Genomic DNA, 27931 nt, shown 5'->3' with positions numbered 1-27931 from the left:
TGACCGAGTTACTACCTTAACAACTGCAATGATTCACTTAACAATTGCGGCAAGAAAGGTCGTAACCTTTCTTGCCGCAGTTGTTAAGTGAATCACTGCAGTTGTTAAGGTAGTAACTCGGTCATTAAGTGAATCGGGCATTGACTTTGTTTGTCAGAAGGTCACAAAAGGTGATCATGTGACCCTGGGACATTGCAACCATCATAAGAGTGAATCACTTGCCAAGCATCTGAATTTTGATCACGTGACCATGGGGATGCTGCAACGGTTGTAAGTGTGAAAAATTGTCTTAAGTGACATTTTTGAGTGCTGTTGTAACTTCGGTCACTAAACAAACTGTTGTAAGTCGAGGCTTACCTGCATATAGGGAATCTTCTCAACCCTGAGACAGCAATATGCTTAGTTAAATAGGTAGTGGATATCATCATTGCAACAAGGGGGGGAAAAGTCATGCCATAACAAAGCAGGCCAGTAACCCATAGTAGAGAAAAGAGACCTACTTTTTAATGCTGTGTTAAAATTTCTTTTGTAGTTTCCTAAGTTTTCTTTCTCTGCGAAAGAGGCTCCTTTATACTCTGAATACTTGAAGATTTCTTTAGGATGTTTTTGCATCTGCTGGATTGCTGGAGGGTGCATATGCTGCTGTGCTTTTGTCCTAAGCACAGATCTTCCCATCACTTTGAAGCCTTCCTGGTTGTAAAACTCTCCCTAGTCTGAAAAAGCCCAACAACAGGAGTTTTCTCAGGGTATCTCCCCTGCAGAGCGCAGAGCTGAGAACTTGAACAAGACAATAAAGCCCATCTTTGTCCACATCATCCACGAAACTTTCTTGGATTCTCTTTAATTTGACTGGACTGAGAACTATTTAAAAATGCAGGATTTTTTTTCTGCATAACACTGATACTTGGTATGCATGCAGTAACAGAACGGAAAGGGAGAATGATTGTGCATGCACACACACACCTACATGGGAAGAGTAAATGAGTCTTAAAAACGTTTGATTATTATACTTGTCGTTCCCTTCTTCCAGAGATCTCATTAAAACAATGCAGGAAAGAACAATATTCTTTTGTTGCCTTCAAGTGACATCTAGTGGTTTACTTTCAAAGAACACTCAACATAGAATCTGTGATAGAAATTTGCAGCACAAATTGCCATCAGGCTAAGCCTTTTGGAGTAAGAAATTACATTAATATTATTCACTATATTTCTCCAGGCCTTTCTGTTTTGGCAAATCATCATTGCTTCCACCACATCAATACACATTGATTCATTAATTGTCTTCTGTTCTTTCCATTTTCTTTTCTCTTTCCATTTTGGGCTTCTCATGAACGCCATTTGCAAGACCGCCTCCTACCAAATATCTCCCTTCGACCAGTCCGCTCCCACAGAGAGGGCCTCCTTAGGGTGCCGTCGGCCAGTCAATGCCGGCTGGCGACCCCCAGGGGGAGAGCCTTCTCTGTGGCAGCTCCTGCCCTCTGGAATGACCTACCCCCCGACCTACATACAGTTGCAGACCTGCGCCTCTTCCGCCGAGCCTTGAAAACCCATCTATTCCATGCGGCCGGCCTGGTGTAGTTTTGATTGGGCTTTGCTAGGGGTTTTATATGGGGTATTTTAGAGCAGGCTTTTTATTCAATATTTATTGCGATTTTTATTATTGCCTGTTCACCGCCCTGAGTCCCATAAGGGAGATAGGGCAGTATATAAATTTAAATAATAAATAAATAAATAAATAAATTCAACCCCAACCTTTTTGGACTTCCAGGTAATTTCCAGATATTTAGTCTCCTTTCATACATTGGTTTTTGCTATCTGATCTTCATTCACTCTCTTTATATGACACCCATCTTTCTCGTACAATCCTTATTTCACCAGACTTAATCTTGACTTTATTGAGCACTCTTCTTAAATACTCCATTCCCCTTGAATTCAATTTCTGTGTTTTTGTCTCACATACAACTCTTAATTCCATATCACCATGAGGGTCTTACTCGTTCTTTTATATAGAGCCAACGTACTTCTCTTAACAAACATTCCTTCTTCACAATAGGCTACATATCATCCAGTAGATTTGCACACAGTTCCACATCTTAACATTTCCCTATCTATTTCTCCCTTTTTAGTAAATATTCTACCAATGCACGCAAGTTCACCTTTTTGCTTGATTTTTGCCATCATTTATACATGGCTTTCAAATATTCACTCTATTTTCCCTGTCAAACAAAACATCTTGGTCTTTGATTTATTAATTTCTAGAGCCATATTCTTCATTGAATTATACACTCTTCATTTGCTGCAGTTTATTCAAAATCTTAGCCAACCATATGACATTATTTGCATACAAAATGCCCATGTATATACATCTCTCAAATACACTTCTAACTTCGCAACAAGTATTCCTTATATGTACATCCAGAAATATATTAAATACCAAATGGACATTATACATCTTTGCCTTCTTTACTGCTTAATATTGAACCAACCTCTGAGCAGTCCATTTATTTTCATTCTTGCTTTGCTCCATCATACCCTGCTGCTATTATATTTATCAACCAACTTTCAACTAGATTTTCATACCCTTTCCATCATTTTTTTAATTATATGCAATAAATTTTATTTCTCACAATCTCACATTTTTCAAAGAACTACTAAAAAGCAACAGTCTAGTCTACTCATTTCCTGCCCAGAATAATTCTGTATTACAAGAAATGTTGGACTGTGGCAAAGAACAAAGATCCAGAGAATAGACTGGCTCTTTAAACCCCTCCAGATAAAGGAAGGGACAAGAGATCATTCACAAATGTTCTAGATCAGACATGTCAAACTCGCGACGTCACGTGACATCGCGCAACGTATCGGGATGGTTTTGCCATAGCCGGCAATGGGGTGGGTGTGGCTTCCAGATGACGCGTCCAGCCCATGGGCCAGCAGTTTGACACCCCTGTTCTAGATAGTTGGTCCTAATGAGGAGACTGCAAGACAATGCTCTATGGTGGATTTTAAGCACTGGAAGATTAGGGAATAATTATCTTGCTCAAACAGTGGCTAGAACCTTTGAAAGGACTAAGTTTAATCATTCCTTTTCTAATCACACTTGGGAATTGCTTATTAACTAGTTTTTTTGCCATTAGAAACCTTTGGATCAAAAGTCTGAAAACACTGGGTGAGTATGCCTTCAAACATTAATGAAAGAAAATTTTAACTACAAACTTAAGAACTTAGAGAAAATGTCTTTTGAAATAAACAGCAAAAGGTTGAATAAAATTTTGATTTTATAAAGTTACAAATAGATTAATGGTTCAGATAAATTTGAAATAAGATTTTTTGGCCTTTAATGCCATAAATGACTTAAGACCTAAATAACAGAGGAATCATATCTCCCACTCTGAACCTGCCTGGTTACTCAGATCAGCAGACGGGATCTCTTGAAGATCACTCTGATGTTGGAAACTCAGTTATTAAGCAGAAGAAAGGGCCTTCTGCTATATACAGTATAACTCACAGAAAACAGAATGGCAAAAAAGTGTCTCTCCCTGAGCTTTTAATGGTTAATATTTTTAATGGTTGTTAATGGATATTGAGTTTAATGTTTTATTTTTATTTTAACTCTATTAATTTTATGATTGTGTTAAATTTATTTTTGAATTCATTATAAACTACATAGAATGCTTGAATGATCAAAAACATGATGTAAATTTGATAAATAAAAATAAAACCATTTTCAAGTTTGATTCCCCCCCCCCCCGTAGTACTGTATATTTGGATTTCCAAATGAAATAGACTGAATCTTGACACTTGAAGAGGAGATGCAGTTTATTCCTTGGCCCTTAAGATGTCTTTTAAGAGACCAGAGCATTGTAGTACTGGAAAAAAATATATAACATGTCTGAAAACCAGTGATATCTTAGTGAATTTCAGTAGGATGATATTGGGGGATTCTGGAAACCACAAATGGGGCTTGGTGGTTTCTATATGTAGGTCTCTAGTTTGTTACCAGGGGATGAAAGTCATATATTCAGGAAACTAAAATAAAAAAGAGATACTGAGCAAATGTTAACAGACAACACAGATCTTTAAAGTCAATGATATAATCCATCCATTAAGCAGGAAATAATTTTAATAGTGTATCTTTGTATTCTACCAAAGCACATACTGGAGGCAGAAGTACCTGTCACATCCCAAAGTAAATAGATCAGTTTCAAACAAAAAGAGATGTAATCATATCTAGCAAGAATAAATCTGTAAACAATTATTTAAGGGCCTAAATGATAGCTAGTGTTTGGGGGAAGACAAGTGCCAGACCACTGAAAATACAACATGAATATGCACTGTGGGGTTTTTGTGAGTTTATACTACTAGATTAATATGAAAATCTAGTAATAGAGAAAATAGATTTTGCAGATTTTGGGAGGACAGAAATATACCCAATAGCAGATTTAGAGCAGATTTCAAAATAAGAGTAACCAAGAATTCTAGAAATTCGGGTTTATGGGCAAGTATCTATCCATGAGATTAATAGGAAAGACCGCAGAGAGAAGAAATAAAACCAAATATAGACTTCAGAAGTTGTAAAAAAGCAATATAAAGATAACTTGAGGTATTTGTGGTTAGGAATTTTAGAATACACTTTTGAGGAATGGCAAGATAATCAAAAGGAAGAAGTTGCAGGACAAGGTAATAAAAGTACATTTGGAGCAGTAAATAATCCAGGAGATGTGTGAAACATTAGAAAGTATAAGGTAATTCAAGGACTGAAGAAATTCCATGCTGTTATCATCATTGTCATTCTCCTTACAGTCAACGCCACTGTTGCCACTGTCACTACTAGTACCTTATTTCAGAGTTACTTCAAATTTCTTGAATTTTATTTAGCGGTTTGGCTTATACACACAGAATATGAACAAGAAATTCAGGGAAATGAGGGCAGATATGATATTGTTGCCATTACGGAAACTTGGTGGAATGAAACCCACAAATGGAACATACAGCTAGAGCAAGGGTGTCAAACTCGCAACGTCACATGACTGTAAGTAAGGTTCTACATTTAGACAAGAAAAACCAAATGCACAGGTATAGTATAGGTAGTACCTTGCTCAATAGTAGTAACTGTGAAAGGGATCTCGGAGTCCTAGTAGACAATCACTTAAATATGAACCAGCAGTGTGCTGCAGCTGCCAAAAAAGCCAACACAGAGCTAGGCTGCATTAACAGAGGGATAGAATCAAGATCACGTGAAGTGTTAATACTGCTTTATAACGTTTTGGTAAGGCCACACTTGGAATACTGCATCCAGTTTTGGTCACCGTGATGTAAAAAAGATGTTGACCCTCTAGAAAGAGTACAGAGAAGAGCAACAAAGATGATTAAGGGACTGGAGGCTAAAGCATATAAGGAAAGACTGCTGGAATTGGGTATGTTTTAATAAAGAGAAGGACGAGGGGTGACATGATAGCAGTGTTCCAATATCTCAGGGGTTGCCACAAAGAAGAGAGAGTCAAGCTATTCTCCGAAGCACCTGAAGGCAGAACAAGAAGCAATGGATGTAAATTAATCAAAGAGAGAAGCAACCAAGAACTAAGGAGAAATTTCCTGATAGTTAGAACAATTAATCAGTGGAACAACCTGCCTCCAGAAGTTGTGAATGCTCCAACAGTGGATGTTTTTAAGAAGAGACTGGACAACCGTTTGTCTGAAATGCTATATGGTTTCGTGCCAAAGCAGGGAGATGGACTGAAAGACCTCCAGGGTCCCTTCCACTGTTGTTGTTGTTGTTGTTGTTATTATTATTATTATTATTATCTCATGAGAACAATGAAATAGTCTGGGATTCCCAATTTACTAAGCATATTTCAAAGTTTGATGTGATTGATATAATTAAAGATTTTTCTATAATCAATGAAGTACATATTAACTTCTTTTTTTTATATTCCTTGGCTTTCTTAATTATCCGGTGCACATCAGCAACAATGTTCCTCAGCCTTTTCTAATGCCACCTTGAACATCTGGCACCTCTTTTCCTACGTAGGACTCTAATGTACATTAGACTATTCTAAGCATTCTTTTGCTAGCATGTAAAATTAAGAATATTTTACAAAAGTTGGCTTTTTTGGTATTGGAATGTAGATTGAGCTCTTCCAATCTTTTGGCCACTGGGTCATTCTCCAGATTTTTCCTCTGCTTCTTCTCATATTTATGTGGGTATTCTATCAGTTCCTATAGCCTTCCTAGTCTTCCTACTAGTATTAGAAATGTTGTAAGTAGGGAATATTCTAAGATGTTTTGAATGTTGACATCTCTGCTGTACAGTATTTCAGCATTTCCTTCCATATTTATTTAATTTGCTTTGAATCAGTTACTATCTGTCTGCTGGCATCCTTTATCATACCAATTCAATGTTGGAATATTCTTTTTTGTTCCAAGATCATTTGGAAGACTTTCCTTGCTTTTCCATGTCTGTTTCCATCTTCAAAGTCTTACATTTGCTATTGTAATATTGCTTTTTGTCTTTTCTAACAGCTCTCCGAAAATCATTGTTAATTTCCTTTCTGAAATGTTTGTCATTCTTGGCTATAGCCTCTTTTCTCTTCTTGGCAATTTTTACGGTTTGTTTTGAGATCTAGTTTGCTTTCTTCTGTTTTTTCATTTTTGGCAGTCTCTCTTTTCTCATTTTACCCTTAACAGCTTCTTTGAGTTCATTCCATAGTTCTCTATCACTGGGGTTCAGGACTTCAAAGTAATTGCTAATTTTCTTCTTGAAAACAGTGGGTAAATGATCAAGATATATTGTAGAAACTCACTGGCTTTCTTCTTCTTCTTCTTTAGCTTAAATTATTTACTTAACTTTCCCAGATAACAGACAATAATTATTTTAACATACTATCTGGACAAACATTTTGTCGGCTGTATCTGAAATCTGCTAAACTGAGCAGCTATTGTATCTGGAAGGAAAAGGAAGTTGGAAGGATGGCTTTCTTCAAGAACATCTAAATCTTTCCATATTTTTCTGTTGTTGTTACCAGAAGATTTCTGCTTTCTGAAGTGGATAGTTTATAACGTGAAAGGAAAGTATCATTACAGTACTAGGATGAGGGAAGACGTATGGTTTTGATTTAAGAGTAAATATATATATTATTATTTTTTTAAAAAATCCAGTTCATTTTGGTTTTGGAAAATGTACTTAACTATCTGTATTTCATTTTCTTTCCACTTGAAAGCCACGATCAATAAGTATTTCCATACATACAAATAATACCAATTTTGTGCTTTATAGTTTTCAAGTGAAAAAGTTGGTGATAGGCTGGATATAGTGACCACTATATCCAGCCTATTAATTCCAACTGCTTACAGATACAATTGAGTGCTGTATTTTGATCCTTGTGTTTACCCTTAGTGGCTGAATAAAAACCATGTCATAGCTAAACAGCATTGTCTATTGTATAGCAAGAAGGAGTTTTGTTTTTTTAAGATGGCTGCTGTACTTTTCCTGGCTTTTTAGAGGGCAGAAAGAAAAGATTAGCTTCTAATTGACAAGACGATTTTGAAAAACTGCAGGGGAAAGAAGATCAACTTGAATTTAACTTGAAATGATTACAAGAAGGCATTTGACTCTGTGCCACATGATTGGATAATTAGTGCCTAGAAATAACAGGAGTCAATAAAAACATCAGAAGCAAAGATCAATGGAACAATGGAAGATATGGTTGATAGTCAATAGTGATACACTAGGAGAGCTTAATATCAAGAGAAGAATCTTTCAAGGAAACTCACTATTACCATTACTATTTACCATTGTATTGATATCTCTTGATTTTGAACATATCTCTTGAATATTGAACAAACATCAAAAACATCTGCCAGTCTATCCCATCTCCTTTATATGGACAACTGGAAGCTGTACAGAAAATACCGTCTGAAATAGAATTGATGTTCAATACTGTCCTTATATACAGCCAAGATATCGCAATGGAGTTTGGATTGGACAAATGTGCCACTTTTATCATCAACAGGGAAAATTAGTGAAAATTAACAAATCAACTCAAGCGGAACTAAAAGCCTTACTTCTAGGAAGACTAAAAAAATAATGTCAGTAAATCATGCCCTTCATTCACACAATGATGTTGGCAGAATCTACTTACCAAGTACCTGAGGTGGGCATGGAATGTAGCAAATGCATCAGACAGTTGAAGAATAAAAAATGGCATTGGAAGAATTTCTGAGGGACAGCAATGGAAGATGAACTGAAGCTAGTACACCATGAAGGTTTACTGAGTAATGGAGTGACTACACTGGCCTACAAGAAAGACCAAATGAAGAAAAGAGACATGGCAAGGCAAAGTATTACATGATCAGTAGATAAAAAAATAGCAGGCTAATAAGAGGATAACAAGAGGATAAATAAGAGGATAACCAGAAGGCATGGCATTGGCTAAGAGAAGGAAAGTTGAAGAAAAAGACAGGCTTATTTGGGTTGCACAAGGCCAAGCCTTCAGAACAAATGCATACAGAACCAAAATTGAAAAGATAGCAACAGACAGCAAATGCCTTCTCTCAAAGAAGCTAAAGAAACAGTGGAGCACCTAGTTAATTGCTGCAAGAAGGTTGCACAGATTAAGTACAAACAATGCTATGACAAAATAGGAACAACAGCACATTGGACTATCTGCCAGAAATACCAATTGCCTTCAAGCAAAACAGCAGAATAAAAGAGAAAGAATTGGAGAAAAATCACAAAATACAAAGACTTGAAAATAGAAGTAGAATAACTGTGGCAAAAAAAGCAAAGATAGTACCAATAATATTAGGCCCCTTGGGTGCAATCCTAAGATTTCTGTAGCACTTCTTGAACATCACTGGCATTGACAAAATGACCATCAATCAATTGTGAGAGGTAGCTTTACTTGGCGCAGCTTACATCCTGTAATGATAGCTTTAGTACCATCAAACAACAATTCTGCCTACGCCAGGTCCTTGGGAAGGACTTGATAGAAGGACTTGATTGATGGATAAAACTGTCAAATCCAGTCTAAACATGTGGCTGACTGTGTAGCCACCATGATAATAATAATTTCAAGCAGCCGTCATTTCTAGAAATTTTAATTGTGGTATAATTCCTAGAAATAAATACTGATTTGTTAAATAAATTCTTGTGCCACCAATCTCTCTTCACACGTGACTCTGCTAATACAATGATCACCAAGAAGAGCTGTTTTTATTAATCTTTCAGTGGAGGCATGTGAAATGTGAAGGAATGGAATGGAAATGGAAAGAATGAAGAAGAAAACAAATTGGAGTGACAGCAACCTCTGGGGCTCATTATATGTACAGGCTGAGGGCCCAGTGTGGCTCCAAAGGTTGTCCATCCCTAGTTATTTTCATAATTGCCAGGCCAAAGTCTTCCTCCTTTCCATATGGAAGTGTCACAATAGCTGGACAATTCAATTGTCAAGGTGAGAGATCTGCTAAGTGTCAAAACATGTTTATGATGACCTCTTGATAAAACTGCAATTTTTCTGTCCAATAGGGCAGCAGTAGGTATAAGAGCCTCCTCTAGCAATATATTCCAAGTTCCATGGAGTAGAAATAATTTGAACTAATTAAATCCTTAGTCCAATTATTTGTCATTAAGTCACTGCATTATTAAACATGCTATTTATTTTGATGAAAAAATGGATATGAATGTATTTCCTGATTCTTTCATCCCTCTTTCCTTTGAAAACATGAATATTACCTTGTAAGTCTGTCAGCCACTTTTTTTTTTTAATTTTTTTTTTAAAAAGTGTGCACAATATTTTTTAAATGCAAGTCATGGCAATTATGGAAATAGGTAGTGATGGCCCCAAGTTACACTGAGCCCTCAGCCTGTTCTTACAATGGTCTCAGAGGTTGCTAGTGTCTTCTAAAAAATTCATGAGAAAAACAAACATAGCTGAATATGAAGCTATGACAGGACACACACACACACACATTAACATTCTACTACATGATTCATACATTTCCTGGCTGTATGTCATAACACAGATATATAAAACTAAAAGCAAGTTTTGGCTGGTTAACACTAACAGTAAAGAGGTTGAATATATACCAGCTGCTTACATCACCTGATCCCCTGTTGCGTAATTTCAGTCCATGCATCTAGGAGATGCAAAGAAAGAGTTAATCTCCTAAAGCACACAGACGCACAGGAAGTTTAAGGCGTGACTGTTTTTTTTTTTATTTCTATCTGAGATGCAGTTAGACAGCAAATACTTTAGAAAGCTGGATCTGTTCAGGAAATAGTAGATAGATAATGGCTGCCTCCAATTCAAGTTGTCCCGAAGATCTGGCTGAAGATCTGGCAATTCAGGACCCTGTAGTAAATGGCTCACCAATCTGTAAAGAAAAGTGGGGGAGTAGAGAATTGAAAAATGAAGGGGAACTTCTGATGGGACTTGAAAGCAAAGATCCATGCCAGGCCTGGGAGCCAGGCCTGGGAGACCAGCTGTCTGAAAATGAATCATCCAAGGATCGCTCACCCAGTATCTTGGCAGAAAGTCCCTCAGAAGAGAAGCAGAAGGAGGAAGAGGTGCTTTGTGATTTCTGCTTGGCAGAGAAGGTGCAGGCAGTAAAATCCTGCTTGACCTGTATGGTAAATTACTGCCAGGATCACTTGAGGCCTCACCTGGAGAATGTCAAACTACAGAGCCATAAGCTTATGGATCCACTAAAGGACATCGACATACAGAGCTGCAAGACCCACAAAAGGCATCTCACCTGGTTCTGCCCCAGTGACCTAGTCTGTATCTGTGAGGAATGTCTTTCTGATGGACATCAAAATCATCAAGCTGTGATCTGTGAGGTAGCCAGGAAAGAAAAAGAGGTAATGACTGCATATAAGTTTATTGTTAATATGATGTGAAGGAGAATTGCCACAGGCTATTAAGTGCTTGGATATAAAAGGTCAGAGAGCTCTTACTTTCACCTCTAGCCTTTTGCAAGATCATTTGCATGGCCATTAGGGACTAGGTCACACTGACTTTCTGTATTGTTTCTTGGATTGTGGCTTAGCAGAACATGTGAATCTAAGTACTGATTTATGCATTTTATGCAGCATTATGTATAAATCCTGTGACTTATTCCATGAACCGTGCCTTAGCATGCACTTAGGCTTGTTTCTAAACGAACATGATATATAACTGTGTTATACTGGGATTTCATGAATTTGCAAGTGGGGTATTATGAAATAAAAGCTTCCTTGTGAAAGAGGATTGGGGATTTTCAATAGGGAGAAATCCTGATGAGCAAAAGGACTTTCCTATTTTCTATGAGAAGCTGACTGTCATGCCAAGGATGACATCTATGATCAGATTACTTGCGGATTGTGCTTAGTTCCTGTTGACTAAGGTAATTGGCATTTGACTGATTCTCAGGCACAGTGGAGGAATTGAACCATTATAGGATACTTCTTGAGACTAATACCAAAAGTTACAGCCAATTTTATTTTCTGTAGGAGAACATTGGAATTATATCCATGTGGGGTAGTTTTTGCCCTATCACTATAAATTCCTCTTTTGTACAGAAAAGTTAAAAATGCCCTCAAGTTAAGCACAGTTCTTGGTAACTTCACAGATACAATTGTACAATTTTCCTGGCGATGATATGGGAACAGTTTGTCATAGCTGCTCTCTGGGTGTTTATTTAGTTTTCCTTACGTGAGATTCCTGATCCTGCCTAGTTTCCAAACTTAGAGAAATCCAGCTCATTTCCCATTTAAAAGGCCGTCAAATAAATGGTGTCTTTTCTCTCTCTCTCCTGGCTATGCATTTGAATTGAGTGCCATTTTTCTTAAGAAACCTTTATATCTCTGCATCATTGCACAAGCAGAGAACAAATTTATTCACTGTCTTGCGGATATGGAGTTTGAAATAACTTCTCTCTGAAGTGGTTTTTTTTTTTTGTCTATGTTTGCTTGAACTTGAATTCAGTTTTGAACAAACAAGCAGGTAGCATGTCTCATTCTCCTAATGGGTGTTCCTTTTTATATCCCAGTTTCCATAGACATTTCGTGCCCGAAGCATAAATAATATGAAAACAGTTCCAAATAGTTATGACTCATATCGTACGTAGAAAAATCAGGCATTTATAGCTCTTATGAATGAATTTATTTTCTTGGTGTGAAATTATTTACTACTTTTTTGATAATCTTCCTGTTCTGCAGGATAAAATTACTAGTACCAGTTATTTTGTACAAAACAGAATTGTGTGATATTCACTGTTGTTTCCCTACTTTATTCCTTAATCTCTCTTCTTTACTAACTTTCACTCCCAGGGAGTAAAACCTGACAGGAAATTGGAATCCCTTTTCACAATATCTGAATCCTGTTTGGGACAGAATTTTGTTTCATTTTGATTATGCTTATTTAAAAGTGTAATCTGCTCCATATGTAAAAAATTAAGACAGGTAAAATGTAACATCATTGCATTGTGTTGGTTATAACATGTCACAGAATAAAGACCTTCAACCTATTCTTCTTCTTGGGAGCTGCTCGTGTGCATCTGGAAAGGAGCAATTACTCATACTTAACATATTAGGCTGAGTGAATCAGTGAAATCAACTGGAAGAAGAAAAAATGGGAGGAAAAAAAAACCAAGAAAAGCCACAGGACCTGATGATATCCCAGTAGAAATTTTAAAATTGCTGGAAGACAATGGGAGGAATTTTTTACTGCAGCTCTTCAATTGGATATATGAAACAGGAAAGATACCAAATGATTAGCTAAAATCAACCTTTGTGACAATCCCCCAAAAAATAAATGCAAAGAAGTGTACTGAATAGAGAACAATAAGCTTAATGAGTCATGCCCTGAAAATATTCCTGAGAATAATTCACACAAGAATATACAACAAAATTGAAGAGCGTCTAGGTAACACACAATTTGGTTTAAGAAACAATCTTGGTACACGAGATGCGCTTTTCAGCATTCAGGTTCTTGTACAGTGTTGTAGAGATGTCAATCATAGTGTTCACATGTGCTTCATTGATTTCGAAAAAGCTTTTGATAAAATAAGACACAGCAAACTATTAGAAATCCTGAAACAAGAGGGACTAGATGACAAAGACATCCAAATCATAAAGAATCTGTATTGGCATCAGGTAGCAAATGTGAGACTAGGCCAAAAATACTCAGCTGATGCAGAAATAAAAAGAGGGATCAGACAGGGATGTAATCTGTCTCCACTGTTCAATATTTACTCTGAGTCAATTTTCAGTGAGGCACTGGAGAACATCGATGCTGGCATCAAAGTAAATGGTGTTTGGATCAACAACTTAAGATATGCTGACGATACAGTTCTGCTTGCCAGTAAGCATGAAGATCTTCAGCTCCTCATCAACAGAGTCACAGAAATATCTGAAAAATACGGCTTGAAGCTTAACACCTCAAAAGCCAAGATCATGGTTGTCAGCAAACAATGCGTTAATTTACCACCAATAAATTCAGAAGGAATACCATTAGAAAAAGTTGAAAGGATCACGCACCTCGGTTCTAATCTACATGAAAGCTGGGACATGACCATTGAAGTAAAGACAAGGACAGAGAAAGCTCGAACAGCATTCTTCAAAATGAAAAAGGTCTTCTGCAGTCACGACATAAGCCTAAGACTGAAAATCAGGCTTGTCAGATGCTATATTTTTTCTATCCTGCTCTATGGAGTAGAGAGTTGGTCTCTGACAGAAGGCCACCGGAAGAGACTAGAAGCATTTGAAATGTGGATTTACAGGTGGCTGTTACGTATAAGCTGGGTTGACAAGATCAAAAATGAGAAGGTGATAAGCCGCCTGGGAAAGCCAAGGGAAATCATCAAAACAATTAAAAAATGAAAATTAGAATATTTCGGACATGTGATGCGACACCCAGAAAAATACGGCATACTCCATTTAATCCTCCAGGGAAAGATTGAAGGCAAACGAGGTCTAGGCAGAAGAAGAATATTGTGGCTTCAAAATCTAAGGGACTGGTTTGGACAAAACTCAGCAGCACTTTTTTGTGCAGCTGCTGATGAAAACATGATCGCCAACATGATCGCCAACGTCCGATAACGGATATGGCACAAGAAGAAGAAGAGGTCATGAAGAGACTGCATTGGAGAATATACAGACATTACCTTCTAAATCAATGAACAACTTGTTGCAAACCAGATTATTTTTTATAATAATAATAATAATAATAATAATAATAATAATAATAATAATAATAATAATAATAATAATAATAATAATAATAATAATAATAATAATGATGATGATGATGATGTTGGAAGGGACCTTGGAGGTCATCTAGTCCAACCCCCTGCTTAGGCAAGAAACTCTATACCATTTCAGACAGATGGCTGTCCAGTCTCTTCTTAAAAACTTCCAGTGTTGGAGCATTCACAGCTTCTGGAGGTAGGTTGTTCCACTGGTTAATTGTTCTAACTGTCAGGAAGTTTCTCCTTAGTTCTAGGTTGCTTCTCTCCTTGGTCAGCCTCCACCCATTGCTCCTTGTCCTGCCTTCAGGCGCCTTGGAAAATAGCTTGACTCCCTCTTCTTTGTGGCAGCCCCTGAGATATTGGAACACTGCTATCATGTCCCCCCTCATCCTTCTCTTCATTAAACTAGACATACCCAAGTCCAGCAACCATTCCTTATATGCTTTAGCCTCCAGTCCCCTAATCATCTTTGTTGCTCTTCTCTGTACTCTTTCTAGAGTCTCAATATCTTTTTTACACCGTGGTGACCAAAACTGGATGCTGTATTCCAAGTGTGGCCTTACCAAGGCATGGTAAAGTGGTATTAATACTTCACGTGATCTTGATTCTATCCTTCTGTTATGCAGCCTAGCACTGTGTTGGCCTTTTTGGCAGCTGCAGCACACTGCTGGCTCATATTTAAGTGATTGTCCACTAGGATTCCGAGGTCCCTTTCACAATTACTACTATTGAGCAAGGTACCCCCTATACTATACTTGTACATTTGGTTTTTCTTGCCTAAATGTAGAACCTTACTTTTTTCACCATTGAATTTCATTTTGTTAGATAGTGCCCAGTGTTCAAGTCTGTCCAGATCCTTCTGTATCTTAAGTCTATCTTCTGGAGTGTTGGCTATTCCTGCCAGTTTGCTGTTGTCTGCAAATTTGATGAGTTCCCCATCTATCCCCTCGTCCAAATTGTTAATGAAGATGTTGAAGAACTGACTTGCAATGATGGTAGGAGATATGTCTAGTGACATTCTCCAGATAAGTAATTTTTTTTCAGTTGAATTGTGAGGGGTTTAAGAGGCTGGTGCCTTAAGCTTTTAGGGGTCTTAAAACAACTTTGTTTGCTCCTTAACTGTTCAAATGGGAAAATTCCTGTAATAATATTTATTAATACAGGATTTTGGGATGGCAATACCTTCATTTATACATTTTTCTCAAACATTGATTTGGAGTTTGTGTATCATAAATGCTATATAGAGAACAATGAGATCAATGTTCTTTCTTTTTCTTTTGATCATTCAACAAATAAATATTGTCTGTAGAAAGGTTATTCCCCAATTGCTATATGGAGTGAAAATATAGGGAATGGAAAACTGGAAATCTTGAAATGGGATAATAATCAATGTATAAAAACTCTTTTGGCTCTTCCATTGATAATATTCACTGCCTTTCTGCAAATGGTAAAAAGCTAACATGATCACCATAAGAGGAAGTGAGTAAAATCCATCTTACTCTTCTTTGTAGGGTTAGTCAATATTTTAGATTTTTCTTCAGTCAGTGTTTCCGGAAATGTTTTGAAGCAGAAGGATGGGTCCAGTCCTGTTTATGGCATTTTAACTATATTACCTATTTGTGAAACATGTATAATTCCAAGTTCTAAGGGCAAGCTATAGAATTTAGTTATCCTCAATGGACAATTGTAAGGACTGGAACACAATCTTTATTTTGGATTTTTTTGGTCTGATTAAATTGCACAGAGAAATATCTTTTTTTCTTTTTAATAAGCTAAATATAAAATAAGAAAAAGAAAATTACACAAAAGTATAGAAGAGAAAAACCTGAAAAAGAACACACAAAATGTATATTTACAGCATATATTTATTAATAAATTGAAACTATGATTCATTACAGTCATTCATGGTTGATGTATGTTAATCAATTCTGCAAGGCACTAAATAGTTGGAGCCATATGTTTGTGTTTCCAAGGTTGAACAATAAGTCTTTTGATTATGTGTTCATTCTCTCTGTCCAAAAGTCACCTCCCAAGATAAATCTCAAGACTGAGTTAATACATGTAATTGCCTCTTACTGAAATGGAACAATATATTTAAATCAAGCATTCGTTTCACTGCATCTCCGACAACATAAATCATGATAATCATTTCTGAACTACTGTTTCTTATTTAAAAGGATTTGACCTGAAAATCTGTTGATATTTGGGATTTTTTAAATGTCTCTTTTATTCATTTAAGTAAAACATACAAGCAAAAGAAGGCAAGAAGAAAAAAAAGAATATACACACGAATACTTAAAGAAATTTGACAAAAAAAATTAAATGGCAAAAAAATGAATAAAAGGGGCATTCTGCTGGTCATTCTCTGTTTCATTCCTTCCTTTTAATCCTTTCCCAGCCTCTAATTACTGCTTGGATATTTTCATAGTTTACTTTGGACATTATTACTCATTTCTGTTTGGATCATTGGAATGTGAAATTGTCTCTGTATCTCAAGTCCCAGCTTTAAGGCAAGAGTTTACAGAACTCACTTTCTAGTTTATGCCATTAATATGTCTGGATAAAGGATATTAGAAAGTACCAACTACTTTATGATACATCTGTGTCCACGATAAGATAAGATGAGATGAGATGAGATAGGACAGGACAGGACAGGACAGGACAGGACAGGACAGGACAAGACAAGACTTTAAGCTTTATTGTCATTTTTACTGTGGGCACTGGCACACATTAAAAATGAAATTCTGTTGCTTGCTCTCAAAAGTGTACACATACATAACATATATAAACATGCTATATACAACACACACACACACACACACACATATATACCTACACCCTTACATATAAATACATGTAAATATTTTTAACCCTCTAAAGCTGTAGTTTGTATCATTTGCTTCTTTTATCAGACATAGAACATTTTGTAATTCAGCCAAGTAGTGACATATGCAGTTGCACAAAGAAAATTTAGTATAAAAAGAATGTCAACTTTATATTTGGTTGCAAAGGATTTCAATTGTTTTAATATAAAATTGGTTGTAGTGGCTTATTTTTCACCTACTGTTGATGGTTTAGTTTTAAACAGCCCATATATGTTAGTTCCTGTTTTCTAATTGCTGGCCTGGATGACAATCCTTTGATTCTGACAAGTGCTTCATGGTGTTGATCAAATAATATGGTTGCAATAATATATTAATTAAATAATCCAGTAGCAATGCTTGACCAGGGAATATCATCAAATTGTAAGCTTTTGATTGCATCAAATTAATTCTAATTGAATTAATTTATACTCCACCTCAATTCAACTGGATTCTGGACAGGTTTTAAGGAAGTACAATCTCATTCAGAACGACTAACATGGATGACTTTTCTTACAGACCAACCACACCCCAACCTTGTCTACATCAAGTTTTGGTTTATTACCCATCACTTTACTTAACTTGTCTGGCTCCATACAGAAGCAGCTTTCAGTCTGAATGTTCATGAACAAAAATGAACTCATTCATGAATTTCAGCAGCTGTTACATGACTTGTCTCCATGTATAACACCTGGTTTATCTTTCAATAGTGTGAACTTCTTCATCTTCAAGAAGAATATGATTGGAAAATGAAGTCATCTGAAAACGCAATTGTTAAATTGCAGAAGAACTCAGAGTCTATAGTGGTAAGAATTAAAATAGAGATCTTTGTTTATTTAAGGTTCAGCCCTTGGCGACGATAGAAATGACTTGTGTGTTTTACTAAGTCTTCCATATGCTAATTGCTTTGCAAAATATATGCTTGCAGACAGGCTGCTTCTTAATAGATCCAGTTGCTCCACAAATAGATTGGATATGAACTAGTTTGAAGGTTATAGATGCTGCACCAGTATTTACCTGACAGCAGTCATAATGGTAGGCTATCTTCCAAGGCTTATGGGAGAGGGTATAGTTATTCCCTGCAGTACCTGATAATATATCTCTGTGATGGATTGTGATGACACAAGGGCAGGTGATGTGGTGGTTTACAGTGAAGTGTCAGTTTCCCAGGAAGGAGGAACACATTCCAAGGAGGGGGTTGAGGCAAGGTTACAACACAGCTTGGATCAGAGGCAGAGGCAGAGATTTAGGACAGCCATTCCCTAGAATCTTCCAGGGTATATCCATTTGGGTTAGAATGGTATAGGTTTAGTCTTGCAAGATTCTGTCTAAATGGTGAAAGCAAATAAAGAACTAACTTTGGCTGGACTATTCTAGGGCATGACACTCTCCAAGGCAATCTTGGAAATTACAGTGCTGGCATTCAGGTTTATGTGACAGCCTTGGATCAGACATTAGTGTCGGTGGTCTTGGCAGGCCTCTGTTGACTTCCCTAGGAAACCTGATGAGGATGGGGGACATTATTCAAATATTTCCTTATAGAAAAGTAGACTATATTTAAGCACCACTCAGTTATTTCTTGAACACTTAAAAAAGAAAACGTATCAGGAATGTTTCAGTTACTATACTGTGCTGTGTCTCCTTCTGTTGAGAATACTAGGCCCATGTGTGCAAAATATAGCTCTTGGCTGGTTGAGAATGGTCAATTCAGGGACTCCCTTCATTTCCCCTTATTTCTGTGCGGTCATTTTTTAGAGTTTTATGTAGCTACTAGCAAAGAAAGCTAAATCTATTTAAATCTATTTAAAGGCTAGCAACTCCCCAAACTTTCAAATGGGTAATAAAAATAGTAAACTTAAACTTTGTGTAAGTTTTTGTGGGGTTTGTGTGTGTTATTAAATCATTTGAAGATTTCATCTAATCATCCTTAGTACATAGATGTTCTTTGGACTGTTCCATGTTAAATTAATTTAAGAGTGACTATTGACTCTCAAAGTCACAGTGCTTTGCAGAAAGGAAACTGATTTATATGTCATTCTTTTCTCTTCTTTATGCTCCTTTATAATTTTTTACATGTTTCTTATTTTAAAAACTTGTATTTAGTTTTGCTGGAAGGAACATTAAAGGCTACTTTCATACTTTACATTCTAAAGTCAACATTAATGACATTTAGCAGGAGGATTTTATAGTTACCCTTGAGTTGGACTAATTTCTTTACAAGAGTCATCTGTACAATATCTGCAGTTTTTACTGGAATTTCCCATTAAATTCCTCCCAGTGAGGTGAGGAATGAGTAAACCTTTCACCTCCAAATCTATAAAGATTCCTCTTGAGCAACATTGATGTTTATGCAGTTTGGCAAGGTTTATCTCATAGATTGCACAATCCTTCATGCAGTCATCATCTAATGTCACCTAACTGTAATGAAAAATAGAAAAGTTATAACAGCTTTCTTTGAAAAAAGAAATCAGCATTTGAGGAAATATTTTATCCCTTCAGAAGTCTGCAACTTAATCCCAATCTTCTAAAAAGGCAAACACAATAGCAACTTTTGTGGATTTCCAGGGTTAGCCAATCGCAAGTACCAAACTTCAGTTTTCTAAAATCCGAACCAAATATCCTATTTTATTGTCATTTGTGAGACATTTAACAGCAAACATGGGCCCATTATATGAACAGGTGAAGTTTCACCCTTCCAAAAACTCTCTGGGCCTACATACCCTGACCACCCTTCCTGCCAGGTTATAGTTACTTGGTAGTTGCAGCTGCAAACATTTTTTGTTCCCTCATAATTCCACTGTATAGTGCCTCTAAATCCTGTGTGCCTGACTGGTAAATATAACAAATAATAATTGATAAAATACTGTATATTCCACAGTGTCCTTTACAGGCTCTAGAGCAGAGGTGGGGAACCATAGCCTCTTTATGACCTGTGGACATCAGCTCCCAGAATTCAACTCAGGAATTCTGGGGGTTGAAGTCTAGAAGTCATAAAAGGGCCATAGTTCTCCACCCTATTACTAGAGTTCAGAGATACGTGACTAGGGAAACCAGTCCATTCCATCCCATTCAAAGGCTGAATTCCTTGCTACTTTCTGAGATGCTGGAGGGTGTCAGGGATCAGGGCTTCAGGGACGGAAGTCTTTCTCACTATTTACCACCTCTTGTGCTTTTCAGTCACTGAATAAGCTTCTTTCTTTAATACAAAGATCATCGAGAGTGATTGCTCTATGTTTTCTACTGCATAGAAAAAGACAATTTATTTTTCCTGCAAAATGGAGGGTGGATTTACTTTGTAATTTAAAAGAACTATGAGAGACTTTAATTTGGCAGATATGATGGAGAACATCCAGGGTTTTTTATTACAGCCATAGGCTGAATGTTCTCTATGCTTGCTACAACAAGTTAGTATTTGATGAGTTATTCTTTATAATAACCCCAAACATAAGACGCTGTTAGAATAATAGTAGTTTTCGTTCTCATTGGGTGGGATGTTATAAGTGAACTGACATACTGTAATGATGGCATGCATAATACTAAGTGAATACTTGGGAAATGGCTGCTGGGTTTACATAGAATACAATTTATTCTTGAATGTGACTCATTTTTTCCCCTGTCAGCCTATCTTATGCATTTAAGGAACATTTTGAGTGGAACATGACTGGAAGGACTGCATGGTTATGGGTACAGCTGCACAGTTTACTACTGCATGGTCAATTTAAAATGTCAAACAGATCAGCTTTAAGGCTTTGCAATGACGATGGTTTCTGTTCTTGCAGAATTCAGTATCTGAAGTGAAAAACTTGGTGGAAGAGAAGTTTGAGGAGCTGCTGCAAGCTGTCAAGGCAACCCATGCCACTGTGCTCACTTTTCTGGAGGAGAAAGAGCGTGCTGCAGTTAATCATGCAAATGGAATAAAGATCCACCTTCAGAATCAGCAAGCGACAATGGAGGAATGCAGGAAAAGATTGGAGAAGATGGCCACCCACACTAATGACATCGTCTTCCTAAAGGTACCTTAAATGACGATAGTAAAAATGTTTAAATCAGCCTTCAGCAACTGTTTGCCTTTCTTGAATATTGTGGGTTTCAACCGTTAAAGTTCTCTCACTGAGAACCCGATGGATCTGATATGTACATCATGTGGAAAGGTTGTTTTGGATGAATTTATTCTTTGCCTTTTCACTAACTACCTTGTATTGGTATGATCTGTTATTGGTGTTCACCTGAAACACAACTGCTGCTCTGAATCTGGCCAATGTCAGTTGTTCAGTCTTAAGAGAAAGCAGAGAATGATAATCTGTGTATTTGAGTGAGCAACAAATCCTCTGTTTTTTTTAAAAAAAAAATTCCACAGTTTAGCTTCATAGGCTTCTGCAAGGTGTGGGTAGGAGACCAGAAGAGTGATACAACATGGTGTGATATCATGAACCAAACCTCTTGATTTGAATATTTTCATTTGATGTTGAAATGCAAATGTGAAAAGGGAGGGGATTACATCATGATATCACAATGCACAGGGTTTTTTCTCCTAGCCCTTCCTCCTAGCACTGTCTAAGCAGTGTTCTTATCTCTTTTATATATCTGTGCATATTTAGGAATACTGTGAATTCAAGAAGCATCTGGGAGATGATACATTGCCCAGTGTATATATTGGCCTGAAAGACAAATTATCAGGAATCCGAAATGTGGTCTCTGAATCCACTGAACAGCTTTTACAATTACTACAAACTTCTTATAAGGAAAAATTGCAGAGATTTGCCAATGATGGTGAGTACCCATCCATCAATCCATCTTTAATTTACATGTTTATTCATTTTGATCAATTTTAAGGCTGTTCACTTAAACAAGGCTGTTTTGATCCTGACAATTCTTTTAATTCTTAGTGATACAAAAAAATTATTTCCTTCCTTCCTTCCATCTATATAGAAAATTCTGGGATAAAAACAACAGTGGCTGCAATTGTTCCATCCAAACATCGCCTGTCAGCTCCAGAACCCCAAAGTAGGAGTGACTTCTTAAAGTGTAAGTTATTGGCCGATTTTTGATGCAACACTTGAAAGAATTAAGAAAGCCTTGCAGAATCAGACCAACAACATTGGCTTATCTAAAGAAGTCTACGGGAAGCCGACAAATAGGAGATCTGTGCAATTACACCTTCTCAGGAAATTCAGGGCATGTTGAATAGTGAACAATATATAGTTTTTATGAAGAGGAGCCACTGATTCATTCCGATCAATTCCCTTTCAAGTTTTATTTACTGCAATTATTTTGATAAATCACCTCACTCTGATACTGTATATCAAACATAATCATTATAGTAAGCAGAAAACACAAGCTAAAGAGGCTGTGCAAATTATTTGAAAGGAATATGTCACAAAGTATATTGGTGCAATCAAAGCATTCCTCCTCAAAGAGTTAAAGCAGTCACATCCTCTGAAGTCTTGACACAGTTTCTTCAAAGCCTTCCCTACATCCTCTGCTTGTTAGTATATAACCAGTTATTGTAGTGGGTATAGAAGATGGATATAGAAGATGGGTATAGAAGATGGATATGTAGACATGATTTAGTTAAAAATATGCTTGATGATTAAACATGTTCTGGAAAGGTCTATGTTCCTTCTGAAACATCAGATGGCTAGTTTGTAGATATACATTTATCCTTGACATTTCATGTGTAAATGGGGCTTCCATTTGAGAATCTGTGGCAGGCTAGAAATCATTGAAGGAATAGGATCAGCAATGCAGTGGTGAATTCTGGCAGGTGCTGTCTTTCTGGATAAAGGAGAGACATGAGATTGCCCACTTGCAGTCCGGGCAGTTACTTCTTGTAAATAGACTGCAGGAACTGAGTTTTTTTGTGGTCGACTCATGAGTAGAATGGGTCAAAGGATTTTAATCAAGTTCAAGCTTACTGCTGTGATGCCGTCTATATACTGTATGATACAAGGTTCATACAAGCCTCACTTTCTTAAGCAGTTTTAAATATAAATCATTTATGGCTAAAGAGAGATTTACTGAATGACAGGATAAGAGAATTCCACCTGATGAGTCAACATTTTTTTGAACTAAAAAGGAAAAAATTAACAAAAAGATATAGCAAGGAGTGGATGTAAGATAGGGGGGAATATATAAACATTAATTGCTAAAATACATTATAATATATATAATATATTATAAATATATACAAATAATTGTTAAAATATATAAATATATATGTATTAACATATAAATATTGAAATTTGAAACATAAGAACAAGTGAAAGAATATATGATAAAATTGGCTATATACAGAGAGAACAATGGGAAACTATCTGGTTGAAAGAATAGAAATCTACATTATCTTAAAATCTTAAAGAGAATGTTTACAAAATAATGCTCCATTGGTTTATATCGCCAAAGAAATTATCTAGAATCTATAAAGGAACTTCAAATTTATGCTGGACAACAAGAATGACATTTTGTAATACTTGGATGATGTATAAATAAGCTAGAAAATTCTAGATTCAAATACACATGGTGATTCAGATTTTAAAGATAAACATGCAACTGAGACCAGAGATTTTTCTTTTGGTGTTAATAGACAATTGGCAAAAAGTAATGGAACTAAATTTTTGTACATGATAACTGCAGCAAAATGGATCTCAGGATCTTTATACCCTGACATCAGTGGTGGGATTCAGCCGGTTTGCACCAGTTCGGCAGAACAGGTAGCCAATTTTTTGTTGAGTTCTGGCCCAGGCTCAGAATGGACTTCTGGAAGCAGCATCTACACAGAGAACCGGTTGTTCACATATTTGAATCCCACCACTGCCTGACATGGTGGTGTTCATGATACTTTGACAGCTCATTGAGAGACAATTGTGATTTTGATGTGAGGTTCCTTATCTATATAGGAAAAGGCACATGGAAGCTGTTCTGAAAGCAAGTCTCCTTCCATTAAAGGCTACAAGTAAACATTTGCCTACCAATCTGACAAGGACCTTTTTTGTCATTTTATGTATTCTGGCATAAACAGTGGATGAAAAATTTAGGGAAATGTTTTGGAGGAAATAACATTTTCCTTTGCTTTCTAGAATGGTTAATAAAATTATATCAACAACTTTTTTTAAAAAAACCTAAATAAATATTGATCTCACATTAGTGACCCATTAGTTAATCCATTATTAATGATCGAATATTGCCTTTTTGCAGTACTGAAATATAGGGAACTATTACTTAAGTAAGCTATTTATTTATTCCAAGCAGGAATGCAAAAACCCACAGGGATTTTACATACCAAGCCAAAATGTTCTCTAAGTCTCCATCTCTGAACCAGTGGAAAAAAATCTACTAACCGTCGTGTGTGTATTTTAACATTTTTAACCAGCAGACAGAGCTGCAGCCTAAATATTGTTTGGCGAAGGTAAAAAAAAAAGTGAGATTCTTCCAAGTCCTATACATTAAAGACAAAATATATCCTGGACTTAACTCCTGTTATAAAATCTAATTAGGTCTTTTAGGTGTTCTATCATATTTAGTGCTCAATTATTTGTTTCTAGCTTTTTTTAAAAAAAATGTATCTATTTTTTGTGTGCAGATGCTTGCCTGTTAACATTTGACCCAGTTACTGCTCATCGCTATTTGAGGCTTTTGGATGACAACCACAAGGTCTCCAACACCACACCCTGGGAGCACCCGTACCCAGATCATCTGGAAAGATTTGCACACTGGCGCCAAGTCTTATCTGATCAAAGCTTATATATGGGTCGTTATTACTTTGAAGTTGAGATATTTGGAGCTGGTATTTACATTGGCATGACAAATAAGAGCATTGACAGGAAAGGTTCGGAGAGCAACAGTTGCGTCTCAGGGAATAACTTCTCCTGGTGTATTAAGTGGAACGGCAAGGTTTTCTCAGCTTGGTATGGTGATGTGGAGACGCCTTTGAAATCTCAGGGATTTAGCAGAATAGGGGTCTACCTAGATTACCCCAGAGAAACACTCTCCTTTTATGGCATCGCTACTGACTCAATGAGTCTCTTACATACTTTTGAATGCAAGTTTAATGAGCCTTTATACCCAGCCTTCTGGCTCTCAAAGAAGGAAAACAGCATTCAGATCGTTAGGTTGCGAGAAGAAGCTGAGCAGAATCCAGAAGCTTCTCTTCCTTCTACAGGAGAATCGGCTTCCAGTCCTATAGGGACTGATGACTAAAGCAATGCACAGTGGAAACTGTTAATTCAGAACCGAGTCGCTGGTTTTGTTATACAATATTGGCAACACTGGTCGGTTGTGAACACTTCGTAGAAGAATCCTATTGAAAAATTGTGTTTTATATACTTCAGGTTGCTTATTACCTCTGTGAATATTATCTCTCACTGAGAGAGAAAACAGTAAATTGTAACAATTCTCCTGTTTTTAAGTGAAAATATTGAAAATAATTATTTGCAAAATCAACTTCTTTCTGGTTGTAAACCTCTAACAGAAGCATTCAAAAGGAAAACCAAATGGCTGTTAGCAGAACACTGCTTACTATGTATTGAAAAGATAAGGACAATTTATCTATATATAGAGTCACTCCTTGTCCAATCCCCCTGTACTGCCTATGCTATAGAAAGTACAAGTCACATGTATTGATCATATCAGGGAGCTTTTAGAACAATTGATGTCCCCACATCACTTTTGACTGTAGGGAAATTACTGTATGCATAAAGATGAAAAGAATTGGCATTACCCACAATGGAGGAATGGTTGGTGAAGATGATAGAACTTGCTGAGATGGCTACATTAATTTCTTCGATCAGAAATTATAAACTTTTTTTTTGTAAGACAGGAAAAAACGTATGACTTATGTTCTTGATGATTAGATAGGATAAATTATAGAAAGAAGAGGGTCATGTTATAACCATAGTATAAGAAATAAATTTATAATTGTACTTATAACTGCTGTAAAAATCAGAAACCACTTCTTTGCATCTTTTTTTTGTATTTATGTTTCCTCTGCTCAATAAGCGTATTGTATTTCAGTGGATACACAAGTATATTATATCTTATATTGCACCTACAGTGAAAGAGAGAGAATTCAGTGTGCATATTTAAGGAATAGTTAACAGTTCAGTCCGTCCATAGAAACAGCTCTTTTATTATCTGAACTAGTTAATGGGTATTACAGTTGCCTATGAAAGTTAACGATGTCTACCATACCTACCAGCAACTCACAGCTTGTTTTCCTTGAACGTTTCAGGAATTAATCTGTGATGTTTCTAGGTGCTTTAGCTTGGATGAGTTTCATTATCCTAATATTGGGGGCTTGATTTTTCTGTGGTTGTTTACAAAGCCCCAGATATTATCTTTCTTTCATGCTATCTTGCTGTATGAGCCTGAAAGTTCTAGCATTGCCAGTCAGTATTGTGACACATATGATCTTTGCAAAAATTAGGGCTCAAGATCCTGAAGAATTATGGCATACGTCTACAGTAGATCCATCTAGATGTCTACAGCTATGCTCCAGACTTTGAGCTGCTGCCAGAAAAAAAGTGCTTAATACTGGGAGCACAGCAAATTCTCCAATAGTCATATAACATTTTGATGTGCAAAAAAGAGCCATAGAACAAACACTATAAAGGAAGTTCTGTTTAGAATATCTATTTTGTCTGGTTATAGAAATCTGTTACTAACATTATTAGTAATTCCATATTACCGTTTCAGATATTTTAAAGGGTCTCTTAATGTTGGAATGAGAAGTTGACACTATTGATTTTTTTAAAAAAAATCCTTAAAGTGGAATGTTTGGTTTCACTTATTATTTGTTTCTATTCTGAGTTAATCAGATTCTGCAAAGTTTCGGACTGGTGAACTGATTAGCTTTTATAAATGCAGTTATTCATTTCCAAGATAGTCTTGTAATGGGTACATTTGTGTTGGCAGGATTGTTGATAAGGGGTAACAATGAAGAGTGTGTTTAAAAAGTGATAAAAAATAAATGCCCTTCAAATTAAGAATAACCAAAAAGTTGGGTTAAAATTATTTTTTATAAATGCTCAAAAGATTTCTGTTTAATATATCACTAAATGAATTGAAAGCTGATAATAAATAAGTGTAATTTTATCATTAGCTAATTCTTTTTCAGCCAAAGTAGCATTTTGGGAAGTTTTAGAAAAGCCTAGAAAGTCAGCTCTTTCTCACAAGGGGGCAGTGTTGTGCTATAATAATTCGATATACTTGTTTAATTGTAAACATAAATGTGAAAAATTTGTATTTCAGTGCCTTGGAAGGCAAATTATGTATGTTCAAATGTATCTTAATGCTTTTGAATGGATCAGATTTTTTTTCAGGCATGTTTATGATTTAAAGGAGTCATGCACTGAATGAGAGCTAATAAATTGAAGTTTATTCTAATTACTTTTGCTCAAGAAAAGAACTGGAATTCAAATGATATGGTATGGACTGACATCTTTCTTTTTAAAATATCTGGCTTACACCAGAAGGCTTGAGCCCAGAATGCTTAAGTGACAACCTTTTCAAAAATTGCATCTATTTCAGGATAGATCAAGTATGGCCATCAGAACACCAGTCTCAGCTTACAATTGAACTAGGCTGCATCTGTGATGTTTTCTTTGAAAGGCTCTGGAAATATTAACGGGGTCAAAATCCAGATGCTAGTTTGGGAGGAAATGGCTGTTTCAGAAAAGCAGCAGTGGCTTCCAGGCCCCTTTTGAACACAAAATGGGCTGATCCTTGAAAGCCCTAAGACCATCTTCTAAATTTCATTTAGGTTCCCACTTTGATTGGTTAGGCTGCATTTTGTTATATATTTAAAAGGTTATGGGACTTCAAAAACACACAGGTGGATATTTTTATAT

At 36.3% G+C, this 27931-nt stretch overlaps 1 protein-coding gene across 1 annotated transcript; it reads left to right on the top strand.

The window, feature by feature from the left end:
* Positions 1 to 10242: 10242 nt before the first annotated feature.
* On the top strand, positions 10243 to 27503 carry LOC107282393 (tripartite motif-containing protein 16-like protein). Its single transcript, XM_015810170.2, has 6 exons — positions 10243 to 10858; positions 17798 to 17893; positions 20867 to 21100; positions 21686 to 21857; positions 22017 to 22112; positions 24667 to 27503. Exons 1-6 carry the CDS (start codon positions 10289 to 10291, stop codon positions 25281 to 25283), a joined length of 1785 nt encoding a protein of 594 aa, XP_015665656.1. The 5' UTR covers positions 10243 to 10288; the 3' UTR covers positions 25284 to 27503.
* The last annotated feature ends 428 nt before the right edge of the window (positions 27504 to 27931 follow it).

The sequence above is a fragment of the Protobothrops mucrosquamatus genome, unplaced genomic scaffold (assembly GCF_001527695.2).
Source record: "Protobothrops mucrosquamatus isolate PMUCROS unplaced genomic scaffold, P.Mucros_1.0 scaffold_36, whole genome shotgun sequence".
NCBI classification, from domain to species: Eukaryota; Metazoa; Chordata; class Lepidosauria; order Squamata; family Viperidae; genus Protobothrops; species Protobothrops mucrosquamatus.
The sequence above is the reverse complement of the archived record's forward strand: the minus strand, read 5'-3'. Positions and strand labels throughout refer to the sequence as shown.

What these genes read in the sequence shown, in the direction of transcription:
- LOC107282393 (XM_015810170.2), top strand. Translation starts at nt 10,289, where the DNA reads ATGGCTGCCTCCAATTCAAGTTGTCCCGAAGATCTGGCTGAAGATCTG. An exon ending in TAGCCAGGAAAGAAAAAGAG is followed by an intron (nt 10,859 to 17,797) that starts GTAATGACTGCA and finishes ATCTTTCAATAG; the next exon opens with TGTGAACTTCTTCATCTTCA. An exon ending in AGAACTCAGAGTCTATAGTG is followed by an intron (nt 17,894 to 20,866) that starts GTAAGAATTAAA and finishes CTGTTCTTGCAG; the next exon opens with AATTCAGTATCTGAAGTGAA.